The 22529-nt window shown below is 37.8% G+C and overlaps 3 protein-coding genes across 4 annotated transcripts; 2 read left to right on the top strand and 1 right to left on the bottom strand.

The window, feature by feature from the left end:
* Nucleotides 1–2827: 2827 nt before the first annotated feature.
* Nucleotides 2828–7922, top strand: LOC144656351 (uncharacterized). Its single transcript, XM_078516580.1, has 3 exons — nucleotides 2828–2981; nucleotides 5468–6518; nucleotides 7584–7922. Exon 2 carries the CDS (start codon nucleotides 5501–5503, stop codon nucleotides 6500–6502), a length of 1002 nt encoding a protein of 333 aa, XP_078372706.1. The 5' UTR covers nucleotides 2828–2981; nucleotides 5468–5500; the 3' UTR covers nucleotides 6503–6518; nucleotides 7584–7922.
* Nucleotides 7923–9404: 1482 nt separating this feature from the next.
* LOC144657092 (RWD domain-containing protein 1-like) lies at nucleotides 9405–14836 on the bottom strand. The gene is made up of 6 exons (XM_078517385.1): nucleotides 14634–14836; nucleotides 14326–14403; nucleotides 13407–13534; nucleotides 11971–12235; nucleotides 10477–10536; nucleotides 9405–9493 (listed from the first exon to the last, which is right to left on the bottom strand). The coding sequence occupies exons 1-6, from the start codon at nucleotides 14704–14706 to the stop codon at nucleotides 9420–9422; spliced, it is 678 nt and encodes a 225-aa protein (XP_078373511.1). The 5' UTR covers nucleotides 14707–14836; the 3' UTR covers nucleotides 9405–9419.
* A 285-nt stretch (nucleotides 14837–15121) lies between these two features.
* On the top strand, nucleotides 15122–22509 carry LOC144657359 (pre-mRNA-splicing regulator WTAP-like). 2 transcript variants are annotated; one of them, XM_078517706.1, is made up of 8 exons: nucleotides 15122–15212; nucleotides 15282–15337; nucleotides 15452–15507; nucleotides 17242–17306; nucleotides 18308–18429; nucleotides 20372–20550; nucleotides 21010–21164; nucleotides 21721–22509. In XM_078517706.1, exons 1-8 carry the CDS (start codon nucleotides 15194–15196, stop codon nucleotides 22329–22331), a joined length of 1263 nt encoding a protein of 420 aa, XP_078373832.1. In that variant the 5' UTR covers nucleotides 15122–15193; the 3' UTR covers nucleotides 22332–22509. The 2 variants fall into 2 exon arrangements, with proteins under 2 accessions (XP_078373832.1, XP_078373831.1); XM_078517705.1 differs by having other exon boundaries at nucleotides 18305–18429.
* The last annotated feature ends 20 nt before the right edge of the window (nucleotides 22510–22529 follow it).

The raw sequence follows: 22529 nt of genomic DNA, 5'->3' as shown, positions 1-22529 counted from the left end.
TGATCTGTGCCTTATTAATTTTCTGAAGAATTTGTGTAGTGAACACAAGTCACTTTTCGGCGCCGCTCTCGTAAATTGCTACAGAACAATTTCTGATCCACTTAGGAAAGACTTACAGGATTAAATTCGATTTTTACGGTTTGCCGACTCCGCGCAAATACAAGACATAAAATTAATAAAATGGCGAGAAAAGATGCCTTGCTGTGGATGATGCAAGCATGGAGCTATAAGTCGAGTGGCAGATGCTGTTGTATTTGACGGGTTTACTTTATAATTTAGGTACAGGTAAATATAAAACGCATGGCGGAATTTTTTTTCAAGCTGGAATACTTTTTTATATCAAAGAAATGAGAAGGCATTTTTGTTAAATATACCGTTTTACGATTCGCACTTACAATGAAATAGCTTCATTAGTGAAACGTCTTTCTATGCAAATTCATTGTATTAAATTAAATATTTTTGCTTTGATTTTTTTTTTTTCACAGACCAAAAAGAAAAAAAACCTTGACAAAATATTCCATCGATGTTTTGCTAGCCTTGAACTTAACGCCATGATAACTGTTTACATTGTTACGGGAGAATTTTCCATGGTGTAAAATGTCTTCCGGCAAAAGAAAACTAAGAGGAAATCAGTTCGTAAACAACACTACCTTCCAATTATTGCTTCAGGAAATTGGAATTAGAACCTCATACATCACTTGAGGAGGGAACAAAATTTACAAATAGTGTAATTTCGTTGTTTGAAAAAATTTGGCTGTTTGATCTGTGTTTACTTTCTCAACTTTCATTTTTTATCAGTACAAATTTCTGGTGACAAGAAGCCATCAGTCGCGCGAAATATCGAAACACTAAGTTAAGTAAGCCTACACGGGAGTAAATTTCCCTTGAAAAGACAAGTTTTTTGTATGACAGATTTTTTTTCTGTAAAGCTATGCATTCCAGTAATTTTTTGTGACTTGATAAAGGTTTTTTACGTTCAAAAACTGGCTTGCCAGCATTTTAACAAGGTAAAGGAAACTTCTTATTTTTTTGCGCAACACGAGCAAATTGGCTAAACTTGTTTCAGGAAACCAAGGCGAAAATGACTTTGTAACTTTCTACTCTGATTTACTGCTATCCAAATTTTATTTTGCCTAGATGGCCGTATATATTTAAGAAATAATATAAATCGTGCTATTTTTAAATTGAGACAAACGTCTTCTTACTTATAGCTGTGTTAGATAATGAGCTAATCAAATTGTTCAATTTGGAATCAGAATTTGCACCTCGAAAATTGAAAGCACTTGAAATCTAACACCCGTATGATGCAATTGACGCGACAAAACAGGTGAAATGTGCATGAAAATTTTAACAGTGTCAAAGACAGCAAGCGGTGTCTGTGTTAATGAAATGGTGACAAACAAAAAGTCTTAAACAGAAAATGCTGAATCTTAGCTTTCTTTTTCACCTGTTGTGTTAAAACGCCTTATGAAAATGAAAAATAAAGAACGAGAAAAGGCGAGAAGTGAATACAAAAGGACACAAAATTAGGCGCTGGGGACTGTAGAATTGGTTTTCATTAATTTGTTTAGAAAAAGGTGTGCTTCAAGCTTATTCAATTAGAAAGAATGCGAGAGATTATTTCGAGGGAGAGGATTAATGACTCGCTCACGGATATCACTTTCGAGTTAATAAAATTGAGGACCACATTATGGAGTTTTTACTTAATGATATTACAACATTCTGGTTACGGGGGTTTTGGGGGTTTGAGCGTTATCTCGGAGAAAAAATAGAATAAAAATTGTACATCGAGGTGATAAACTTGTTGTTGACAATGCGCCACAAATTGATTTGATTTTGCAGTGGCCGCTACAGCGCACGCGCATACGCCCACTTGGCTTTCTATGAATGAAATCAGTTAGTTTTAAGTGCTAACGTTATACGCTGAAGCGCTAACTGCCAATCAAAACACATCAACTGGTCTAAATACAGTGTTAAGATTGGTTGTTAGCTAGATAGAACTAAGACCTGCCCCCTAGCGGGCGAGAACTCGACCAAAAAACACCAGCAATCTTAACTACGTTTTTGCACGGAAATTGACCACAAATAAACTGCTCCGTGCGCAAACAAGGCTCAAATGAAAACTGTGGTTTCTTTTTCGTGATGTTTTCTAGCTCTTGTAGTTTGTAACGTCAATACGGTGAAAACCGTGTTCGGAAAAGTTAGATTTCAATTTACGTTCACAGTTAGCAACACTACCCACCGCCATGATCTTTAAAATGGTTAAAAATTTAACCTGCGTGCTCTCTTATCGCACATTTCAAAAATCAAGATGCATCTAAAGGAATTGAATTCACCAAAATCAATTTATTTTATTTCGGTCGCCCTAATTACAACTAGGACACAAAACAAGACAATGTTTTGATGCAACATGGTTGCCATTTAGCAGATGACCTTGCAGGAAGGCAAAGACATAAACATTTATTACTGTCTGACATTTTTGTACAGGTTGATAAGCACCGTATAACCGGTCCATACCAAAGGTATTTCCCACATCGTTTCTTATCCTTATCACTTGAGTATCTAACGCCATCTCAAGTCAGTTATCGGTCATTATTAATTCTGCGAAATCGTTTACGTAAGATATTACTCGCCCCCGTATCTATCTCCCGCTAGGTTCATCCCTATTCTTGCTATACCACCTGCTGGTGAGCTCTGTAGCGGCCAATTCTCACCAATTTTAGTTAATTGCCTGATTTAGTTGCTAATTTCAATAATCAGGCCGCTATTGTTTCATTTATTTGGGCCACAGTTAATTGATACAGCCACCACAACGCACGCCGGAACTGATTTTCGTGGACACAAAAGGCGATGTGGGTCACTAAAAGAATATATTGCGGTCTGGTAAACGAACGCGAAACAGAAGGTCCGTAAACACAAAGAAGACAAGGTGGTGCTGCTACGAACCTGAAGCAAAAGTTCGCCTTGATTTCACCCTGAAGGTCAGTTCTTTTTTTCCATAGATTACTTTTCAAGTACAGTGTTTAGTAACCGATTTAAAGCAATTCTGTCGGTATGATTACAAACTGCGATGAATTTTTGAGAATTAAAAACGAAACTATCTTTTGACCACAAAACTGTGGCGCACGAAAAGCGAAAACAAAACGTCCATTTTGACTTTGATTTTTTTGTTGTTCGTCGGAAAATTTTAGTTTTAGTTTTAGTTTTCCCCTTTGATCATAAGATTTAGTTGCGCGGGGAAAAAATTCTTTACGATATGATCTTTTAGTCCAAAAATTGTAATCTGATTTAATAGTCGGCTTGTTTTGAAAAAGATTCCGCCGCGCTTTTTTCAGCGTCAAAACGCTAGATAACGTTTTCTTTATACGCTTGTTTAAAATTGTTCTAGTTACCATGGACCTATCCTCGTTAAGTTCATGCGCCCGTCATTTATAGGAGTTAGATGGTATTTCTTTTGGCGATTTTAAAATCGGAACCTCAGTCAATCTTTGTTGTTAAAAATTACGAAAATTTATCAGAGGAGATTAAGCGCCGTTTTTTGCTTTGCGTTTACAGTGTTGATACTCTTTTAAGGCAACTTTTAAATTCGCTGAAATGTCTTTTTTAGACGAAAAAAGATATTTCTCAAAGGATTTTCTCAAAAAAAAATAATTTAGATCGCCGAACAGAATCATTTAGATCAACATTTATAAGGTTTCGTTGTTTATGGCTAGACTGGGAATTCCTTTTCAAGAACGTAGAGAAAAACCTTTCCGCAAAATTAAGTTAAAGAAAAAAATTAAAATCTGTTACACCTATGAAAACTGGCTCTGTTTGCCCAAAATTGTTTGTAATTTCAAAATTAATGTTATGTCCGTGTACATGTTAAAAACTGAAAAAAGGAGAAAAGAAAAGATAGAATTTGCCAGTTATCTGCTAATCCAAACCAACGAGTCAAAAAATACTTAAGCTTGGCTTTCTTGATAGCACGCCAAATTAACGTGGTACTGCATACTATATTTAGCAAATTGTTGTTTCTGATTTGAAAGCATGGGTGTTCTAAAGTTTTCTTTCAAAGAAGCACTTCGAAACTTCGAGAAAGTGTTTAGTTTTCTTAATAAAATATTAATGTTGGGCATGTTTTCTCTTGCGTAGGAGAATAAGTGTTAGGCATCTGGCTTTTATTCAGCTGGTTGTACAAGCGCATAATTATTCCAATTTATGTGATTTTTTGAAGTTGTAAAGTTACTAAACGTTTGGGGATTAAAGTTCACTTTATAGTTTGCCTCACCCCAACTGACAAAACGAAAAATTGCGCCATTTATTCGATTAAAAAGTATATCGGAAATTTAACATTTGAAGTTCTCGACTCTTTCACTGATTGAAGGGTTTAATGGTGTTTGTCGCAAAATTGGATTGCATTAGATTTCAATGGGCTTTTCTGTGATGCGAAACACTGATTTATATTATGCTGGCTTCTACGTTGCGTATCAACGAACGCTATGAATTACCAAAAGTTCAAAATAAGTTGCCGATGTTCTCGCTGAGATACGACTTGTGCGAAAATTATGGTTTTACTGAATTAACTTTTTTAAGTGTTAAAGCGCTAAAATTAAAATATTACATTATAAGAATACAAGTGGCATCACACCTGTTAAAACTAAAGGGCTCAATAATAATTACAAAGTCAGCAAGACTAGTCTGTTTTTTATCTCGAAATTTCTAGAACGTTCCGCGTGACTGGAGTAAATTTAATCTTATTCCCAGCCAATAAAAGGGAAGAAACTGTTGATTGGCTTTTCTTGATCTCTAAAAGTAGTTGAAATATATCAACATTGTTTTAAGTTAGTCATTCGAGCGTTTTAGCAATTTTGGTTACATTTTTAATTGCCAAAATGCTATTCAGCCTTAAATGCCTTGTCAGGGCCGCGATTTACAAAACGACTCCTCGAGTAATTTTTACTTGTTTTAGGGAACAATAATTGAGCTATACAATTATAATGTAGACAAATGTTCAAAATATCCTTACAGGTATAGCTTATCCATAAAAATGACATTTTTAATAAACCAGTTTATTCTAGATTTGAAAGATAAAAATTTACACCATGTTTATTTTTGTCTAAAAGCAAAACTTCGCCCCAACACGAGAAAAGTTTGCTAATAACTAGTGAAAACGATGCAGTACTTTAAAATGCCATCTTTCGTCTTATTTGTATTTTTTATAACGCTGACCAAGCACTTTTATAATACAGTTGAATCCCGATAACTCGAACCTTCAAGGGAAGTCGAAAAAGGTTCGAGATATCGGGAGTTCGAGTTATCGAGGGTAGAATTAGTAAGAAAATGACCTGAAGGGGAATTGAAAAAGGTTCGAGTTATCGAGGGTAGAATTAGTAAGAAAATGACCTGAAGGGAAAACGAAAAAGGTTCGAGTTATCGGGATTTAACTGTAAATAGACTCAACCTATGACGCTTTTTTCTTCTTTAGTTCTAACGGACCCGTCGACCGCAACTTTCCAACATGTGGACATCAAATATCATTGTGTTAGCAGTGATCTGCTGTCATTTCCTACTGATAAGTGCAAAACCATTGGAAGACAAAAAGAAAGAAGCCGACGACAGTGACATGCCCGAATTCGCGGAAGGCAAATTTAAAGGATCCATGGAGGACCCACAATATTGGAAAGGACGTTTCTCTGACATGAAGGAAGCCGCAAACGATCCTCAATACTGGAAGGGCCGATTTTCCGACCCTCAATACTGGAAGGGCCGGTTTAGTGATCCGCAATACTGGAAAGGCCGGTTCTCAGATTTTGATAAGAGGGAGCCCCAATACTGGAAGGGCCGATTCAGTAGAGAAGAAGAACTACGGGCCCTAGTTCCAGGTCGCTTTGGAAGGAACTTCCAAGGTCGCTTCGGAAGGAATCTACAGGGTCGCTTCGGCCGTGGCATGCAAGGTCGTTTCGGTCGTGAAGACATGCAAGGACGATTTGGCAGAGAAGAAGATTCGCAGGGACGCTTTGGTAGAGAGGAAGACCTACAGGGCCGTTTTGGTCGGGAAGAAGATGATCAGGGACGCTTTGGAAGAGAAGAAGATTTCCAAGGCCGTTTCGGACGCGAAGAAGACCAGGGTCGTTTCGGACGGGAGGAAGACCAAGGCCGCTTTGGTCGTGACTTCATGCAGGGGCGATTTGGACGTGAAGAGGATCAAGGTCGCTTTGGTCGTGACCAGGGGCGATTTGGACGTGAGGAGGACCAGGGACGATTTGGACGTGAAGAGGACCAGGGCCGGTTCGGACGTGAAGAGGACTTTCAAGGCCGGTTTGGACGCGAGGAAGAAATGCAGGGACGCTTTGGTCGTGAAGAGATTGCGGAGGATGAAGACCAGGGGAGATTTGGTCGCGAGGAAGATGACCTCCTTGTAGAAATGGAGGAAAAACTGCTGAATGAAACCCCCGACGCCAAACGTGAAGTCGCCGCAAGGAGTTTAGAAGATTCCAAGGCCGAAAGCACGGAATCTTAACAACCGGAATTAATCGGTAAGTTGGTATGAAGTGGTCGAAGTTACGGTGTATTGGAAAGAATCGGACATGATGTTTGTCGGACAAGTTAAAGTTTATTCCTTAATCTCAAAGTTCTTAACAAATTTTTGTTTTATGACAACTCCAGCCAACTTCATGCGAAAAATACAAAACATCATTTTTTTAAATTAAAATCGACTGTTGGGCATTTTTTCTATAGAGGGTTGTTTGCCCAGCCAAAATTTAATTAATTTCGATGGCACATGACAAAAGCATTGTTTTGGTCGTGGTATGCAGGCCGATTATATAAGTCGGTCAAAGAAAAACAAAACAAAATGATGAACAACCCTATCAGAGCAACTGTGTATTTTCTGTATTTCTTTCTTAGTTTCCGCTAACTTTTGATTGGAGAATAATTCTGAATTATTCACCACTCAAAGCTATTCAACGGTTTACCTTTTAAGTTTTACAAGACACAAGACACGATTTTCTTCCGAGCGCGAGCCGATTAGTTCACGATTTTATTTACGATTCCTTTCGGATCGCGCTCGGAAATTGGTTGGCGAGGTGTTTTTTGGGAGATAGACTGATCAAGGATCCGTCAAATGCAATCTGTCTCAATCTCCCCCAATCTTAATTTTATTGAGGTTTCCTTCGGTTTGAAGGTAATCGTCCTTTAAAGTGGCTTTGCCACGGATTTTGACAGACTTTTGAAAGCCAAAAATATATTTGCTTCGTACGAAACCTAAAAATAATGGTCCATTTCTATTAACAATTGCTATATTAGAGCATAAAACTGTTAACAAGCCTCTTTTGCTGCGGATGGCTAGGATGGAAATGGATACAACTTGAAAAATTGAGGCTTAACTTTTCAAGTTGTGTTCTGCGCGTCTTCAAAAAATCGATATTTATAGCCGTGGTTTGATTTCTCTCTCGCAAATTTAGATTCTATCTTCATTTAGATGTTTAAGTTGTCTGTCACTAATTTCAGAGCAGTTTAGACCAAAAATCCGCGGAATCTCCGCGACCGACAGCTCCTTTAAGAAACGTTCAACTAACAATCTTGTTTAACTTTATTTGCAGGAATTTCAATAAAATGGTCAAGAGAGCAAGAGTTCTATAAAGTCTTGAACATTTATCTCACATTTGCATATAAATAGCGTTTAATGTAGTGGAGTGTTAGGTCTTGGGTCGTATACTTAATAAACTGCACTGAAATAAGGATTTCTTCACGTGTTCACATGTTCATTGTACAAACCACTGTGCAAATTTGAAATTTTATTTTGTTCCACCAAAAGAATTCTGTGTAACTATCAATTACAAGCTTGTTAATGCTACGTAGTTTAAGAGAGTGAAAATTTTACGTTAATTAAATATAGATTAAGAGTGAAGTAAAGAAATCAATAAACTAAGAAAAATAAATACGTCTGCGAGATTACTGACTTGCGTTTTTTTCACATCATTTTAACTTAAGATTTAACAATGGGGGATCCAGTGAACCGTTTGGGGACGGCCCCGCCCCTTATTCCTAAATCATACCAGGCCCGAAAGGCGGGAGAGTGAGCTTCTTCCCTCCCCCTTACCCATATCCCCGCCGTGACCCGTGCTGAAGCAAGCCTGGGGCACTCTCACTTTCTCCCCCCTCCCCTCGTGAGCAAGAAAGGGCCAAATTTTACTGCCCTCCATTCCCATTTTGAGCACGTCTGGATCTGATATAAGATATCCACAAGAAGATATGGGCGGAAACGTCACTCAACCAGAAAATTATTGCTTTGATGAACAATCGAATTCTCCGAAACCATTGGAATAAAATGGGAATAGAAGGGGTTAGTTTTGATCTACGTCTACCGGCCCAGACAGTCGTGTTTTTTTTACTCCAATTCCTGACTTTTAACAGCGCATGCTTACTTTCAAAGCTCTGCGTGCCACTTATGGTTTGCACAAGTCAAAAGATGATAGGAAAAAACTCTGTAGCACCCATGGTTGCACGAGTCGGGAGAAGAATGAAATGTGATTTCTATCGAAGGGTTAAGGTTTTTGCCCGAGGCCAAGGAGTACAAAGAACGGAGAAAAGTAATTCATCAACTACGTATACCTCGACCTAATATAAACATTGCATTGAGAAAGGAGGCTTAAATGGGGCATCTAGGGGCCCCAAAAATCCTCAAAAGAAGGCGACGATGGGCTATTTTCTGCTCCAGTAAAAAGGGGGGGGGGGGTGGCCCTCCAGGCTTGAGTTTTTTAGAAATAAATGGGGGCGGGGGGCGTCCCTCCCTTCAACTTGCAACTGGAATTAATATTGGTTTTCCAGATGGCATATCAAGGTTGTCGAAAAAATTCTTCACTGCACCCTTTTGACTCTGACTTCTTGTGGTCAGTTTTGACAGAATAGCAGAGAACAATCAACGTATATAATGTACAATGGCTTTAAAGCCCTACTAACTTTGTTTTATTTTATTGTTCACGTTTTGCCCTTGACTTTGTACAAAACCAAAGAAGGTTTTGAAGTGTTTCCAAGCAAATAACCAATAGAAAGTTTCGAATTCGGTTCAGTAATTCAATCATTGTGTAAAAACATAGCACAGGAGGTTGATTATGGCTGTGGCTTGTCCAGCATAAACTGTGCAGCCTTGGGAAGCACCTTTAAAGTGTCATTCCCTGTGTGGGTGTGAGATGCGCATCCCACCACGACTTTTTACACAGTCACTTAATTTTTTTTTGCTTCTTACTCAAACTAAGATAAAAAAGAGAGATTGCTCATAGCGTACTAGATATGTATCAATATCATTTTGTGCCTGGCGCCTGGTAAAAGGTAAGGGTTTTCAGCCCAAACTTGCAGTGTCATATCTTGATGCTGATGTGATTCGCAAATCAACAAGCAAAATCACTACTCCACTACTCAACTCTTAAAAAATAACTTTATTCTATATCCTCATCATCAAGGTCTAAGTCATCCATTTCTTGGAAAAGAGATTCATCTACTTTTACTTCATCTGAAAAATGATATCAGAAAAAAAATTAAAATTTAGAACAACAGTATTACAGCAAGGCGCCCAAAAGTGTGACCACCTTTAATTAATTCACATTCTTTCGTGCAACCACCATCCAATCAGAAGCCAAGGACAGCTCCCAGTTGACTTCTGATTGGATTAAATCTGCACGGAAGAATGTGAATAAATTAAAAGTGGTCACACTTTTGGGCGCCTTGCTGTAACAGCAACTGTGTCTTCACTATTATTTAGATAAGATAGAAAATTTGTAAGCAATCCTTATGCAAATAATAAAAATTGTACCACTGAGGCATGCACCCATCAAAATTAGGCCTGTTTTCAACAACAACACCCTACTGTAGTTAAATAGCTTGCATGTGTGGCTTACACACAACTCATAACCAATGGGCCAAAGGGTTCACAGGCCTCCATTATTGCTGATAAACATAATTTCTTGAGTGTCAAAATCCTCTTTTTTGCCACCACTTTCCATTATTGAAGCAAGAAAGGGCTCACCATCACTCCAGACTCCCTTTCGAGCTAGAAGAGGGTGCAACTTCTTTTTGGGCCCTAACCCCTGGTAGGTAAGGTAAAAAGGTAAAGTCTGCATTGAGCCTGTTCTTTTTTTTTTGTATTTTAAGTCTAGTGGCCCACACAGGCTGGAGCTTATCCCGGTTTCTGTAGCATGAAGCGACAAGGAGTATTTCTTCTCTTCCCTGGATGGGATGCTTGTCCATTGCAGGGTTACCCCCAGCATTAATTTGCCGGTACCAATTTGTACACCTGGGTGGAGAGAGGCACTATAAGAGTAAAGTGTCTTGCCCAAGAACACAACACGCTAAAATTACAAGGACCACTCGATCCGGATTTGAGAGCGCTAACCATTAGGCCACCCCACCTCCCATCTTAACTCCTAGTAAGTATTGTTTATTTATCACAATTCAACCTGGGATGATCATTTAGTTGTGAAACACAAATTAACTTACTTTCAAGGAATGCAGCATCTGAATTTTCCATTGAAGCATCCTGCTCAAAAAGCTGCCTACCTATTGATCAGTAGATTAAAAAATAATTTTAAAATTGTCCAGCAAAATCACTGCTGATTCTAAGTTGATGATGCTAACGGTCAAGTTGGCTAAAATCACTGAGATGGTGCACTGTATACTACAAGATTAAGCAGGATGATAATGATGATAAATTAATAAAAATAATGATAATATTTACAATAATAATTAAAGGCACGGTGGAAAGAACAACACTTCGGTTTTTTGGCCATTTTTGAAAGTGCTAAAAAATAGCAGAATTTTTGAAAAATACAGCTACTTTTGAGCACTTTAAAAAATGGCCAAAACCTGAACCAAGTGTCATTCTTGCCACTGTACCTTCAATTATAATAATGTTTTATTTTTCAACAAATTCTCAATGAATCACATTTTTACAACTACATTTTTTCTCTATATTGCAGTAACGTTGCTATAAATAAATAAATAAATAAATAAATAAATAAATAAATAAATAAATAAATAAATAAATAAATAAATAAATAAATAAAAAAATTTTGTTGTTGTTCAGAGCTTTCTGGACAAGTGTTCTTGAGCACACTTCCAAATATGGAAAAGCACATACATGTAATAGTATATCACAGTTTATTAAAAACCAGCAATGAAATATCGCAGTTCCTGCGTTTTGATTGGTTGACAGCCAATGGTATATGAGCTCATATACCATTGACCACAAATATGGTAGCCGATACACGTCAACGAAAACAGCTTGGGAGCTAAAATATTGCAATTCTTCGGGAATTTAAAATAAAACAATTATTCCACTCACTCTTGTTGGATATGAGATTGTTATAGCCAACTCAGGCTATGCGCCTTGTTGGCTATCTTCCATCTCATATCCAACGCGTGCTCATGGAATAATTGTTACATATCTGTCATGTACAGAAAACAAATAACAAGGACTTCCTGGTTATACATAGGGAACACTGCAACTGAATTTGTTAAATAATAAAATTTGATGTTTGTAGTTGAACTTCTTATTGATCACCAACAAGCAAAAATTGTCTGATTCATTTATTATTTGTTTATAATTTTATAATATTTATATTTATTTCTCTGATGTACACTCATTATCTACAATCATTGACAAAAGTGTTGACACATAATCAATTGAGGCCCTATTTTATTGTTAATTGGACTAATTTCATCCTTTTGCCCCACTTTTCCAACCCCCCTTCCCCCTATCAATGTTGTAGTTTGTTTTTAGTAGCCCTTTGCTACAATTAATTTTTACAACATTGGATGGGGGGAGGGGGAATTTTAGCAGACAGTCATGAAATTTAAAAACTAGTGGTAAATTTGCCATAATTACAGCAGAGCGAAGTCAATGTGTCAACTACACTCAAAAACATGTACTTTAGTCAAAGATTGTAGCATTTGAAAAAATTAATACTCTGTCCCTTCAGCATTTCCCCCTACCTGTGAGTTTGCCTTTAAATGTTTCTTCTTTAGTTGCTTTACTTTGAATCATTTCCTGCTCAAAAGCTTTTTTCCATGCAACAAATGTCTCTAATGTAACCGGTGTTCCTGTAAACCTGGCTTTTTCTGCCTCCTCTGCTTCTTTTTCTTTTCGTAATTTCTCATTTTCTTTGTCATTTTTTAACTTATTCATGAACTCATTAAGTTTCTCTTGTGCGGCTGACACTATCGTGAAGACCATTGCCATTCCAAGGTTTTCCTGTGCCTAGTTGAATTACAGAAAATACAATGTCAGCCTTGGTGGTGTAATGATGTTGCTTTGTTGACTGAAATTTATACTCTAGTCATCAGTGTGTAATTTACAAGTCGGGTGAAGAATTTTTCTTTCCTTAAATGAAGATGTCACTCTTAACTTAATCAATAAAATGCCATTTTTTTCCTGTATCACTTCTGCAAGTCCCAATAACAAGTCATGCTTAATACTCTTCTTAGTTTTAAAGATTTAACTAACATTACCTTAGATTATAACAGTTCTGTTGAATTTGTTTTCCAAATGGACTTGTTCAACTAAAGTTGATGACCTGAAGGAAGCAAGGAATATCTGCCCTATTCTAAATAATACCCTGTCTTCTGATATAGCCTTCCCTTGAACTTCCAAAATAAAAAAAGTACTGTGGACACAAAATTGAATCAAGAATAATATTATTATTACAGTGGGACCTCCCCAAAAGTAAACAGACACCTTCTGTAGGTGGATGTCATAGCCCCTGCCAGCTCATACAAACACTACTAACACTCCATTCTGGACTTCACTGATCACTGAGTCATTCAATTTAAATAAAACTACCATCATCATCATCATCATCATCATCATCATCATCATCATCATCATTATCATTGTTATTACATTTTCAACCTCCATAAGCAGACACCTCTCCTGAGCAGAAACCTTTTCTTGTTCCATGTGTGTCGGCTTACAGGTGGCCTGCGTCGCTGATGAACTACAGAGATTCCAACCCTTTTTGAAGGAAAATAGGGAGTATTTTTAGCACTGAAGGTGTGCGCCTCTAGGGGGGTCTGGAAGCATGTTCCACCGGGAAATTTTGTAAATTTAGGTTCTCTCAAGTGCCATTTCCGGCATTTTGAATCATTTCTGAGTTATTCTATTAGGTCTTTATTATTTTCACAAACACTTTTGGTACTTTTCTTTACTTTTGCTACACTCAGATCGCAAAAAAGTACTAAAAATTAGCAATTTTTCTCTTGTTTTTAGAATTTCATAATAAATCGGGAGAATCTGATAAAAATCGGGAGAGCGGGAGGCAACGCATCAAATCGGGAGGGTTGGAATCTCTGGAACTAAATCCTGGGATTTTGTTCCTTTGCGATGCAGGCTACCTACAGGAGTTTGACTTGACATGTAAAAGTAAAATCACCTCTTGTTCTAAAAACTCTCTAAGATTCTCTGCATCTGAATCATCCATTCCTTCATAAGACGGCACTTCAATGACAGGGGCATCATCTGGATAAGTGTCTACATAAGTAAACTGCAATGTGGCACAAACTGAAACATAAAGATAGTCGGCATTAGGCATTTCAGTCATATAGTACTTAAATAATTATCAATAAATTCTCCCAAGTTAGTTTAGAGAATTAAGGAGTACATCAGTCTCTGGCATGAGATACATGGGGCTGAATGTATTTAAGACATGGTTTAACTTGAAACAATGTTGGCTAGCAATCTCCTTCACTTATATGGAGTAGTCTGAGGGCTTCTACAGGGCCTCAGAAAATTCACAGCTTTCCTGCTGAGGTCAAGCCATTTTACTTGTGTTGGTCTTTACCCCAGGAGTACTCTATATATTTTTGGGTGGGGACATGCCGCTGAGACTCTGAAACCCTTACCCTATAATAATAATAATAATAATAATAATCATCATTTCTATAGCGCTATCTATAGAACTCTCCTATTCCAGACCATGTTAAGCTGATTTTACCAGCCTTTACTAGTCTAGACACTGAAAATGGATTAGTGTTTTTAATGGAAAACCATCTGTCAACAATGTTGCTGTAATGGTATTTTTTTTACATAATTTGAGAAAAGCCTCTTTTTCTTCCAAGTTTCTATTCCTATTTTGGACTTAATTCTTCATACCATTGATAAGATTTCTGGCAAATGATACCCTATTCTAGACCAAAACTCTCTGATTTCTATACCCTATCCCAGACTACACTGCTGCTGCTGGTCCCTGTTCCGGACGCCTTTCCAATCCCCCCTTCTTCCCTCTCGACTCCTGCCTCCCCAACCCCTCGCATTCTCCCAGGCGCATGCTCCCTGTTGACTTCATTAATTACCTCTACAGTCGTCATCTTCCGACTTCTCAGGTTCACAAGCAATTGAAACTTGAAAACAACATGGATCACTTTCAATCACTAAGAAGTAATAAGATGAAATAAGTCTTAAGGCAATTTAATAATTTAATTAATACATATAAGCCGGGTTAATAACCTATTTAATTCTTGATGGACCCAAAGAAAGGATGACCACACCCAACAACATATAAGTGTGCTTTTCTATTGAAAAATTCTATAAATGTAATTGGAAGCAAAACAAACAGTGAGATACAAAATCGATATGTTACGAATTGAAGTTTTATACTCACTAGAAAATTCGTCGGGATATATAGAATTGAGAGCTTCGAGTTCATGCTCTTGTTCCTCTTTGTGGTCTGTCATGACATTAAAATAATTTATAAACCCTACGTTGTCCAAATAAGTTGTAACGTCTTGAAATCCTTCCACATGTTTAGATTTATAAAATAAATCCTATACTATTGAAAATTGTCCGCCATGTTGATTTTTCGGCGACATGTGCGAGCCTCGTTTTCAGTATGGCAATATTTCTTTCTAGGGGTGATTGCCTGGTAGTTTTGCTAAAAATCGACATTGCTTATACCATTCTTACCTTTATCTGCTATAATACGAAACAAAATTTAAGAAGAATCAGTCAAATTCATTTTTAGTGCATTTTATTGTCAAAATTCATAAAGAAAAACAAACTAAGCAGTTTTACATGTAATATTATTACCACCCTCCTCAGTAATATCTCGTCATATGTTTCCCATGCTCCCTTGCAAGAAGTCATGCAGTTGCATATGGCGATTTTTGTCAGACATGACAAGCCAAATTCAACGTTAAAACTAGCTGAAATTTCACTTTAACTATGGCGGAAAATGAAGAAGGTAACAACCAAAATTTCGCTTAAAACTTCCTGCATACATTGAGCTAAGTTATACCTGCATTTGTTACAGCGAGCAAGAGAAAAAGCGAAGAAGAAGTAGACGCCAGCGAGGCTGCACCAAAACGAGTAAGCACGCCTTCCGTCTTGTGTTTCTTCTCACAATCCGCGTAGAAGTATTAAAAACAATTGGAGAGTGAATTGTATGCAAAAGAGTTTTAATGAGAGTTTTTCTTTTTGCAGGTACGATTGGAATCGCAAGATCTGAAGGAAATGTCGAAAGAGGACATTTTGGAAAGGTTAGTGTCTTGAAGCTTACATTTCATGACAGCTGAGATTTATGTCCTTTTGCAGTTCGGTGACTTAATTACACGGAACTGTTTCCACACTATCGTTTACCATAAATTCCTCTAATGGAGTAATCGCACAGCAACATGATTTAGTTCTCACGAAAGTATTTTGGAAAGGTTGTGATTATTAACTCGATTTGATTTTGCCAAATAACGACGGTGGAAATGTTATTAGCAGAAAAGTGCATGTTACACGAAGTTATGCTCTTAATTTGCACCCTTTTCAAAACAAGAACAGTGGATAGCGTGCAAGTGTATACTTTGTAAAAGGAATTAATGAAAAGTGGTAAATCTTTGGGCACCAAGAGTGAAACTATATGTTTTGGTACAAGTATGAAGTGTTCATAACTGATGTAGTGGATATTCTGGGAAGTACTGTACTTCTAAATTAAGCAAGTACATAAAGATAACTTCATGGAAATTGCATCATATGGTTGTTTAGTTTCTTGTTGAAAAACTTTGGAAATGAACAAGCGAGCATTTTCCTAAGTTTTGCGATTAGTGAATAAAAATCTATACAAAGCACTTTCTAGGCTGTAATATTGTAGGCCTTAGAGAGGCCCGCAATCCTAATCTTGACAGAAACCAGTGGTTTGCGTATAACGCGTGCGCACCACGTTTATAACAGGCCTGGCTCAATCCAGAAGTTGGAAATTTTGTTCTTCCACCAAGAATGATCAGAATGCGCCAAATGTGTCAATCACGAAAGCTTGTCGCAGCATCTGAAGATGAAAATCTGTTCTCTGAGAACAATTAGAATGCAAAAATGTGTCAGTCTTAACAGTTTTGGTCACTGAGATGGAGGCTTCTGTCACATGGAAGATTGCAAACTAATGTTTTGCAGACATTGTTTAGGTGTTGCTTTTGAGAAGATTTGCTTTGATTGTATCAGATAAACCACGGCAAAACGAATGATTCCAACAAGGGTTTACTCTCAGAAAATTCCTTAAAACACAGACAACATAACGAGTTTTACGACCGAAAAAGATCACATCTTGATTCTTGCCCATGCTCAATTACACTTTGCAAGAATAGAAAACTATAAAATCATGTATTCCTTGCGCGACGCGTTACTTGGAATGATTGTCTTTTGTGCAGTGATCTACCGACACTGTCTGAGAAATTTTGTGACCTGTTTAATAGAATAATGCAAGCATGAATGTATTTTGCAATCTAAAATTACGCACGCTCTCACCAGTACCTCCGCCTTTTGCTCACATCTTAAACACAAGGCTCTTTAAGTGCATGTAGGCCCGCACTTTCTAACTTTTGGTTACCACTAGTTTGTAATTTAATGAGAAATATTAAACCAATGTAAACTCTTAATGCAGTTTTTTCAGTCCTTTGACACACACATACATGTATATATGCAGGGCAATGAAAAACGCCTACAAAATGCATATTGGTTTTGTTACTATCATAGAATCACTTTCTAAAAAAAATCGTATGTTAATCATTAAAGGAAAAGTTACTGGCCACAAACTTTCCTAAACAAAACGCTTTTTAAATAAACGCACTACGTTACTTTTAAAAATTAACCCATAGTGCTTTATACTTGACATCAGGCAAATGAAGGACAAAATCCAGTTGCTGAGTGGAAAAACAATTATCTGCTAGCCCTAGCTGTACGTTGTTACAGTAGTTATGCTAGCACATATTTATTTAGTTTCGTTCCTCCTTTAGGGTTAAGCAGTTGGATGATTATGTTGAACACCTGGAAAAGAAGCAAAATGGAGAACAAGCAAATAGTAAGTTAATTACTGTTTTGTCTGCTACAGTAGTGCACTAAAGGGTCTTTGTGTAGGTTGTGCTATTTACTAAATCATTGCAGATTAAATGTCCATAGTGTGGATTCTTTTGTAATCCTTTTACTACAGTACTTCTGGTGCCTAAGTTTCAAAAATCCCAAATTTTATTTGTGAAATACTAAAAAACAAACAGTACCACTCTGAAAGTACTACTCAACATTTGAATGGACTATTCATACTCTTCTATGCCTTTTTATTTTTTATTTTGTGTTTTTCTTCAGTTTTAAACAATAATTGAAGGTACAGTGTCAAGAATGACACTTTGGTTTTTGGCCATTTTTGAAAGTGCTCAAAAATAGCGGAATTTAGGCATGCGAGCTTCCTTTTACATGAGAAGCATTGTTCAGTAGTTTTTTCTCTTGTTTGCGCTTTGTTTTTGAGAAATAAAATATGCAAAAAACTCAGAATTTAGATGCGGCTTTCTTTTAATGAAGACAAAACACTTAAAAAGAAAGCCGCTTTTAAATTCTGAGTTTTTTTGCAAACTTTATTTCTCCGAAACAAAGCGCAAACCAGTGAAAAAATCTCTGTAATAACATTTCTCAATATAAAAGGAAGTTTACATGCCAAAATTCAGCTATTTTTGAGCTTTTTCAAAAATGACCAAAAAGCCAAGTGTCATTCTTGCCACCATGCCTTTAATTGCACTGGGTACCAGAAATTTTCTTAGCACCAGTTTTAAAACCGTACATTGAGCAGAATAAAATAAGATTGATTAGTTATTTTAAAGTTATTTTTGCAATGAATATTTCTTAAAATGTAATTACAAGTTTAATAAAAGAAAACGTCAAAAAAGTTACTGACTCAAGATAGAAAGAAAAACCAAAGGTGTAGTGGTAAACCATAATGGAACAAGTGGATTGGGCAAAGTTGAAAATAATGCAAAACAACAAACTTGGGGTGATGTTTTAAGAATGTATTTCTTGTCTAATTCAAAGAAGAACTAGCTGGACTCTTGGAGACTGGAGAGAAGCTAAAACAACAACAGCAAGAATCCACGAGGCGCGAGAATGTGTTGGTGATGAGGCTTGCTACAAAGGAACAAGAAATGCAAGATCTACTGGTGAGGACAACAGAAAACAAGGCTTCATTCATAATGTACTGTACAACCACATCATGTGTGCCATGCAATTAATGGCACACTGAACAGAGACACTGCTTTAGCACATGGCCAAGTGTCTGTCTTGGGACGAGCGGTACGGGAGGGCCAGAACCCTCAGCGGTAACAGACAATTGTCAATCTTGATCCCTAGCAGCCAGAGAGCAGTGTAGAACTGTCCTGGAACTTTCACGAAGACTTGCATGTTCTCATGATGTTTCGTAGATACATTGTATCTTTGGAACAGAATTATTGACTCTAGAAAAAAATCCATGCATTTTAAGGTACAAGCAGTACTTTACTTAACTATCATGTGCATTATATAAAGTAAGTTTGAACAATAATATTATATACCGTAATAGTGATAATTTACTGTTAAACCTCATCTTTGGAACACCTCCTGTGTATGCTTGAATGGCAGTCCCAGTAACAGAATATGGACACCGATGCCTTTAAGTGTTCACAAGTAGGAGGTTCAGCTGTAGTTGTTCAAATGCTTTTTATATGTACAGTAAAAGATAGACACTTCAGTACAATCAGAAACATTTTTCATTCCTGAATAACAAGATGCAAGTCCTATTTTACAATGTATTTTTGTTGGAAAAGAAGAAGCCTGATGACTGTAAGATACTTGGAATGTCCAAGTCAAACAAAATTTTTTCTGTGTACAGCATCCCACTAAAATGTCAACTCTGTTTGAAGACAATTCAAAGTGTTGTACAAAGATTGCTTGCTTTTGCATGCACCACATATTTCCAACTGCAAGAGCACAATATGCTCTTTCTGTAGTGTGTTTGAAAAAAAAAGTAACTAAGTAACATTGTAATGTGCGAGGTCACTGTATCCAAAGTTCCTCAAAGAGGAAGCAAAGGTATGATCTAGAGTATTTTTTTAAAAGCTTTTTTCTTTGTCGATTAGAACAAGAGAAGTCTTGTTCACCCTCATTGTTGAAGTGTATGGCAGGACTAGGGGGAGTTCCATCTTAAAGTGATGGTGGTGTTCATAGGAAATGGGGGATAACTGGCAATCATAGGAAAAGATACAATATTTTCTTTTTGCACGTCACAAATTTATTTTCATCCGAAATAGGTACCAATTCTAAATGAAAAGTAAAGACAATTTCCTCAAATCTGACTTTCTTCTCTGACAAGTAAATATTTTTTCGTGGCTAAATACACTGTACCTCTTAAGGTACCTGGAAAATTCTATAGGTTGTCATGTTAGATTTAAATGCCCTAAATGGTACCAAAATAAAACAGAAATGTAAGATACATGTTATCATCCTCATCACTTTTGTATGGGATCTCTCCCCACCCCCCTATGGGGTTTCATTTCTTGCCCAAGAGAAGAATTGTGCATTTGTTATCATTCAAGCCAGCAAGTTGTGATCTCTTTGACTTCTGACAGCGATCAAGATCAAATTCTCCTTGCATTTCCAATATATTGTTAAGCAGATATGTTACAAGAAAAAAGGAAATCATCCTTGAGATATTTCTTTGATGAAATAGCTGGCTGCAAACCAGTAAAGAGAGTTGATATTTTAAGCCTTTTGCCACTTAAATGGTAGGCTAATGATTTAACATTTGTTACTTTTGTTCTGATTGCTCCCCTGTATTGAAGCTTGTACAAAACCATCGCTTTATGTGCGTGTTGATTATTTCCAAATCACTTGTAAAAGGTGCAAGCAAAATATTTACCCTTTCCTTGGCAGACGTGGTGAATATGCAGCTTCTCCTAACTATGCCATAAACCTAAGTCTTAAAACGTAATTCTCCCAAGTAAAATTTAAAAAAATGTTTTAAAATTGTAAGGAGAAATTTGATGTTGGTCAGTTGACAGAAGAACATGTAGTCTCGACATCAGTAGGCAGGCAGAGAGGCAAACATTTGTTCTTTGTCGTCCACAGACTCAAATCCACGATTTAAAACAAGCTCAAAATCCATCCTCGATACAGCTGCGTTCAACGTTACTGGATCCCGCAGTAAATTTGTTGTTTCAACGAATGAAAACGGACTTGGACTCTGAAAAGGAGAAACTGGAACAAGCACAAAATGACCTCAGCGCCTGGAAGTTTACTCCCGACAGGTGATGAAAATTTTACAGAAAAACTAAACAAACAAACAAACAAAAGACCCGTAGAAGCGTGGAAGTAAAGTGATCCAGAAATTGCTTTTCTCAAACCAACCAATTTTATTTTGGTGCCCATTAATGGACTCTCGTTCGAACAGTGGATTGCATTATTACTCGGGGGGAACAAGTGCTCATTTCGTGTGGAAGCAGTGGAACAGCATCTGCTAGAATTGTTTGAGGCTGCAATTTTTGAGAGTAATGTGGCTAAGCAATGCATCATGTCTTGATGCCGTCATGCTTACGTAACAACTCGGAATGTTCCTGCTATTTCTGATTGGACAACGAGAATCTGGATGTTGTTGGTTACGTCTGCAAAGATTTGCCGAAATCAGCACTCGTTCCCCCGACTCTCTGGTGGAAAGCGTGCGGAAGTTAGGAAATAACTGTTTTAACTTAGATCGTCTTTTTTTACAGTGTTACTGGCAAGAAACTGATGGCAAAATGCCGCATGTTAATCCAGGAAAATCAAGAGCTAGGTCGCCAGTTATCTCAGGGACGAGTAGCTCAGCTGGAAGCTGAGCTTGCTCTTCAGAAAAAGTACAGCGACGAGCTGAAAGGCAGTCAAGATGGTAAGAACAACCAAAACCTAGTCATTTGTTCTCTGTTTACTACTCCTGGTGTGCCAGTGTGGGAGTACACCTTTGTCTTAGCCAAACGGGGGCGTTCCTCTGGGTAGGGTATGGCTTTCAAGGTCTCTTGTTTTAAACAGGTTATTGCATAAAACTTCACTTTTTTGTGGTTTAACTCTGTATCTTTTTTGAGTTATTGAGCATATTAGTCATTACTGTACAGGTATAAATTCTATTACGACTGCCAAAAGTTTTTTACTAAGTAAACGATCTGACAACAGTAACGCTGGACGATTGGCGATGCGTTCAGTTACTTTCGCAATGATTGTGCTCTAATGAAATTTTGCCAGAAAGACACTGCTCTCTCAGTGCCCCTCTCCACTAAGAGGGTGACAAAATGCTGCAAAATGTTGCAGGCTGGGCCAGAGGTATAACCTACAATGGACTAACTTACGTTCTACGACGTGGAGTAGTGATATCCCAAGTCCCATAATGCTGTTTAATCTGATCTTTAAGTACTTTCTAACACGCTTTGTTTGCCCTCGTCCCGTTTTAGAGTTGAACGACTTCGTTATCCAGCTGGACGAGGAAGTAGAAGGTATGCAGTCGACCATCTTAACTCTTCAGCACCAACTGAAAGACTGCAAACAGCAATTGACTCAATCACAGGAGAACGCGCAGCTTTACGAAGAAAAACTAAAGACCACTGAAAGATTGCTAGATGAAATGCGCCAGCAAAACTCACCTGTCAGCGTCAAGTCAGAGGACCAAGACGAGCATGCGCAAACGCAAACGCAGCCGTCGCAGGCAGATGTTTGGACCGCGGGCGTTGAAAGCGCGCCAAGCGATAGAACATCCCCCGCCGCGCAAGTCGAGGAAAGCAAAGAAAGCGAAGAAAGGATACTGCTTAGCGCTGTTGTAACTGTCCCTACGAAACCCGCAGCCGGCGTGCCCTCGGCGTTTTCTATCAGCCAGTTGCTAGCGACTGACTCGAACCTTGGGAAGGAGGTTAAAGAGCGAAACACTTTAGAGAACGGCGGAAGCCAACACGAAAGCCCGCCATTAGAACCCACTGAAATGACTGAATCCCCGCTAGTCGCGGCCATGGGATTGGTGGAGAGGATTGGGTGTGACTCAAATACTTTCAATGGGGAGGTGACGGGTTAATCGCGCGCTATTCCCCCACTAATATACCCCTCCCCTACTCCTCCCCTTCCCGCTCCCCCACCACCCAAGTTGTTGAGCACCGTTATCTGCTCCGTTGCGAATGCGCGCCATGAGCAGAACTTTCTTATAGGACGTTTTGATGTCGTAAATTATCAATAAATGTCACTTGTTTTCACAACATCTGTTTAATGTCTGATT

Source organism: Oculina patagonica, chromosome 6, assembly GCF_052425735.1.
Source record: "Oculina patagonica isolate OP01 chromosome 6, crgOcupat, whole genome shotgun sequence".
In the NCBI taxonomy this organism is placed as follows: Eukaryota; Metazoa; Cnidaria; class Anthozoa; order Scleractinia; family Oculinidae; genus Oculina; species Oculina patagonica.
This window is presented reverse-complemented; position numbering and strand designations above follow the sequence as displayed.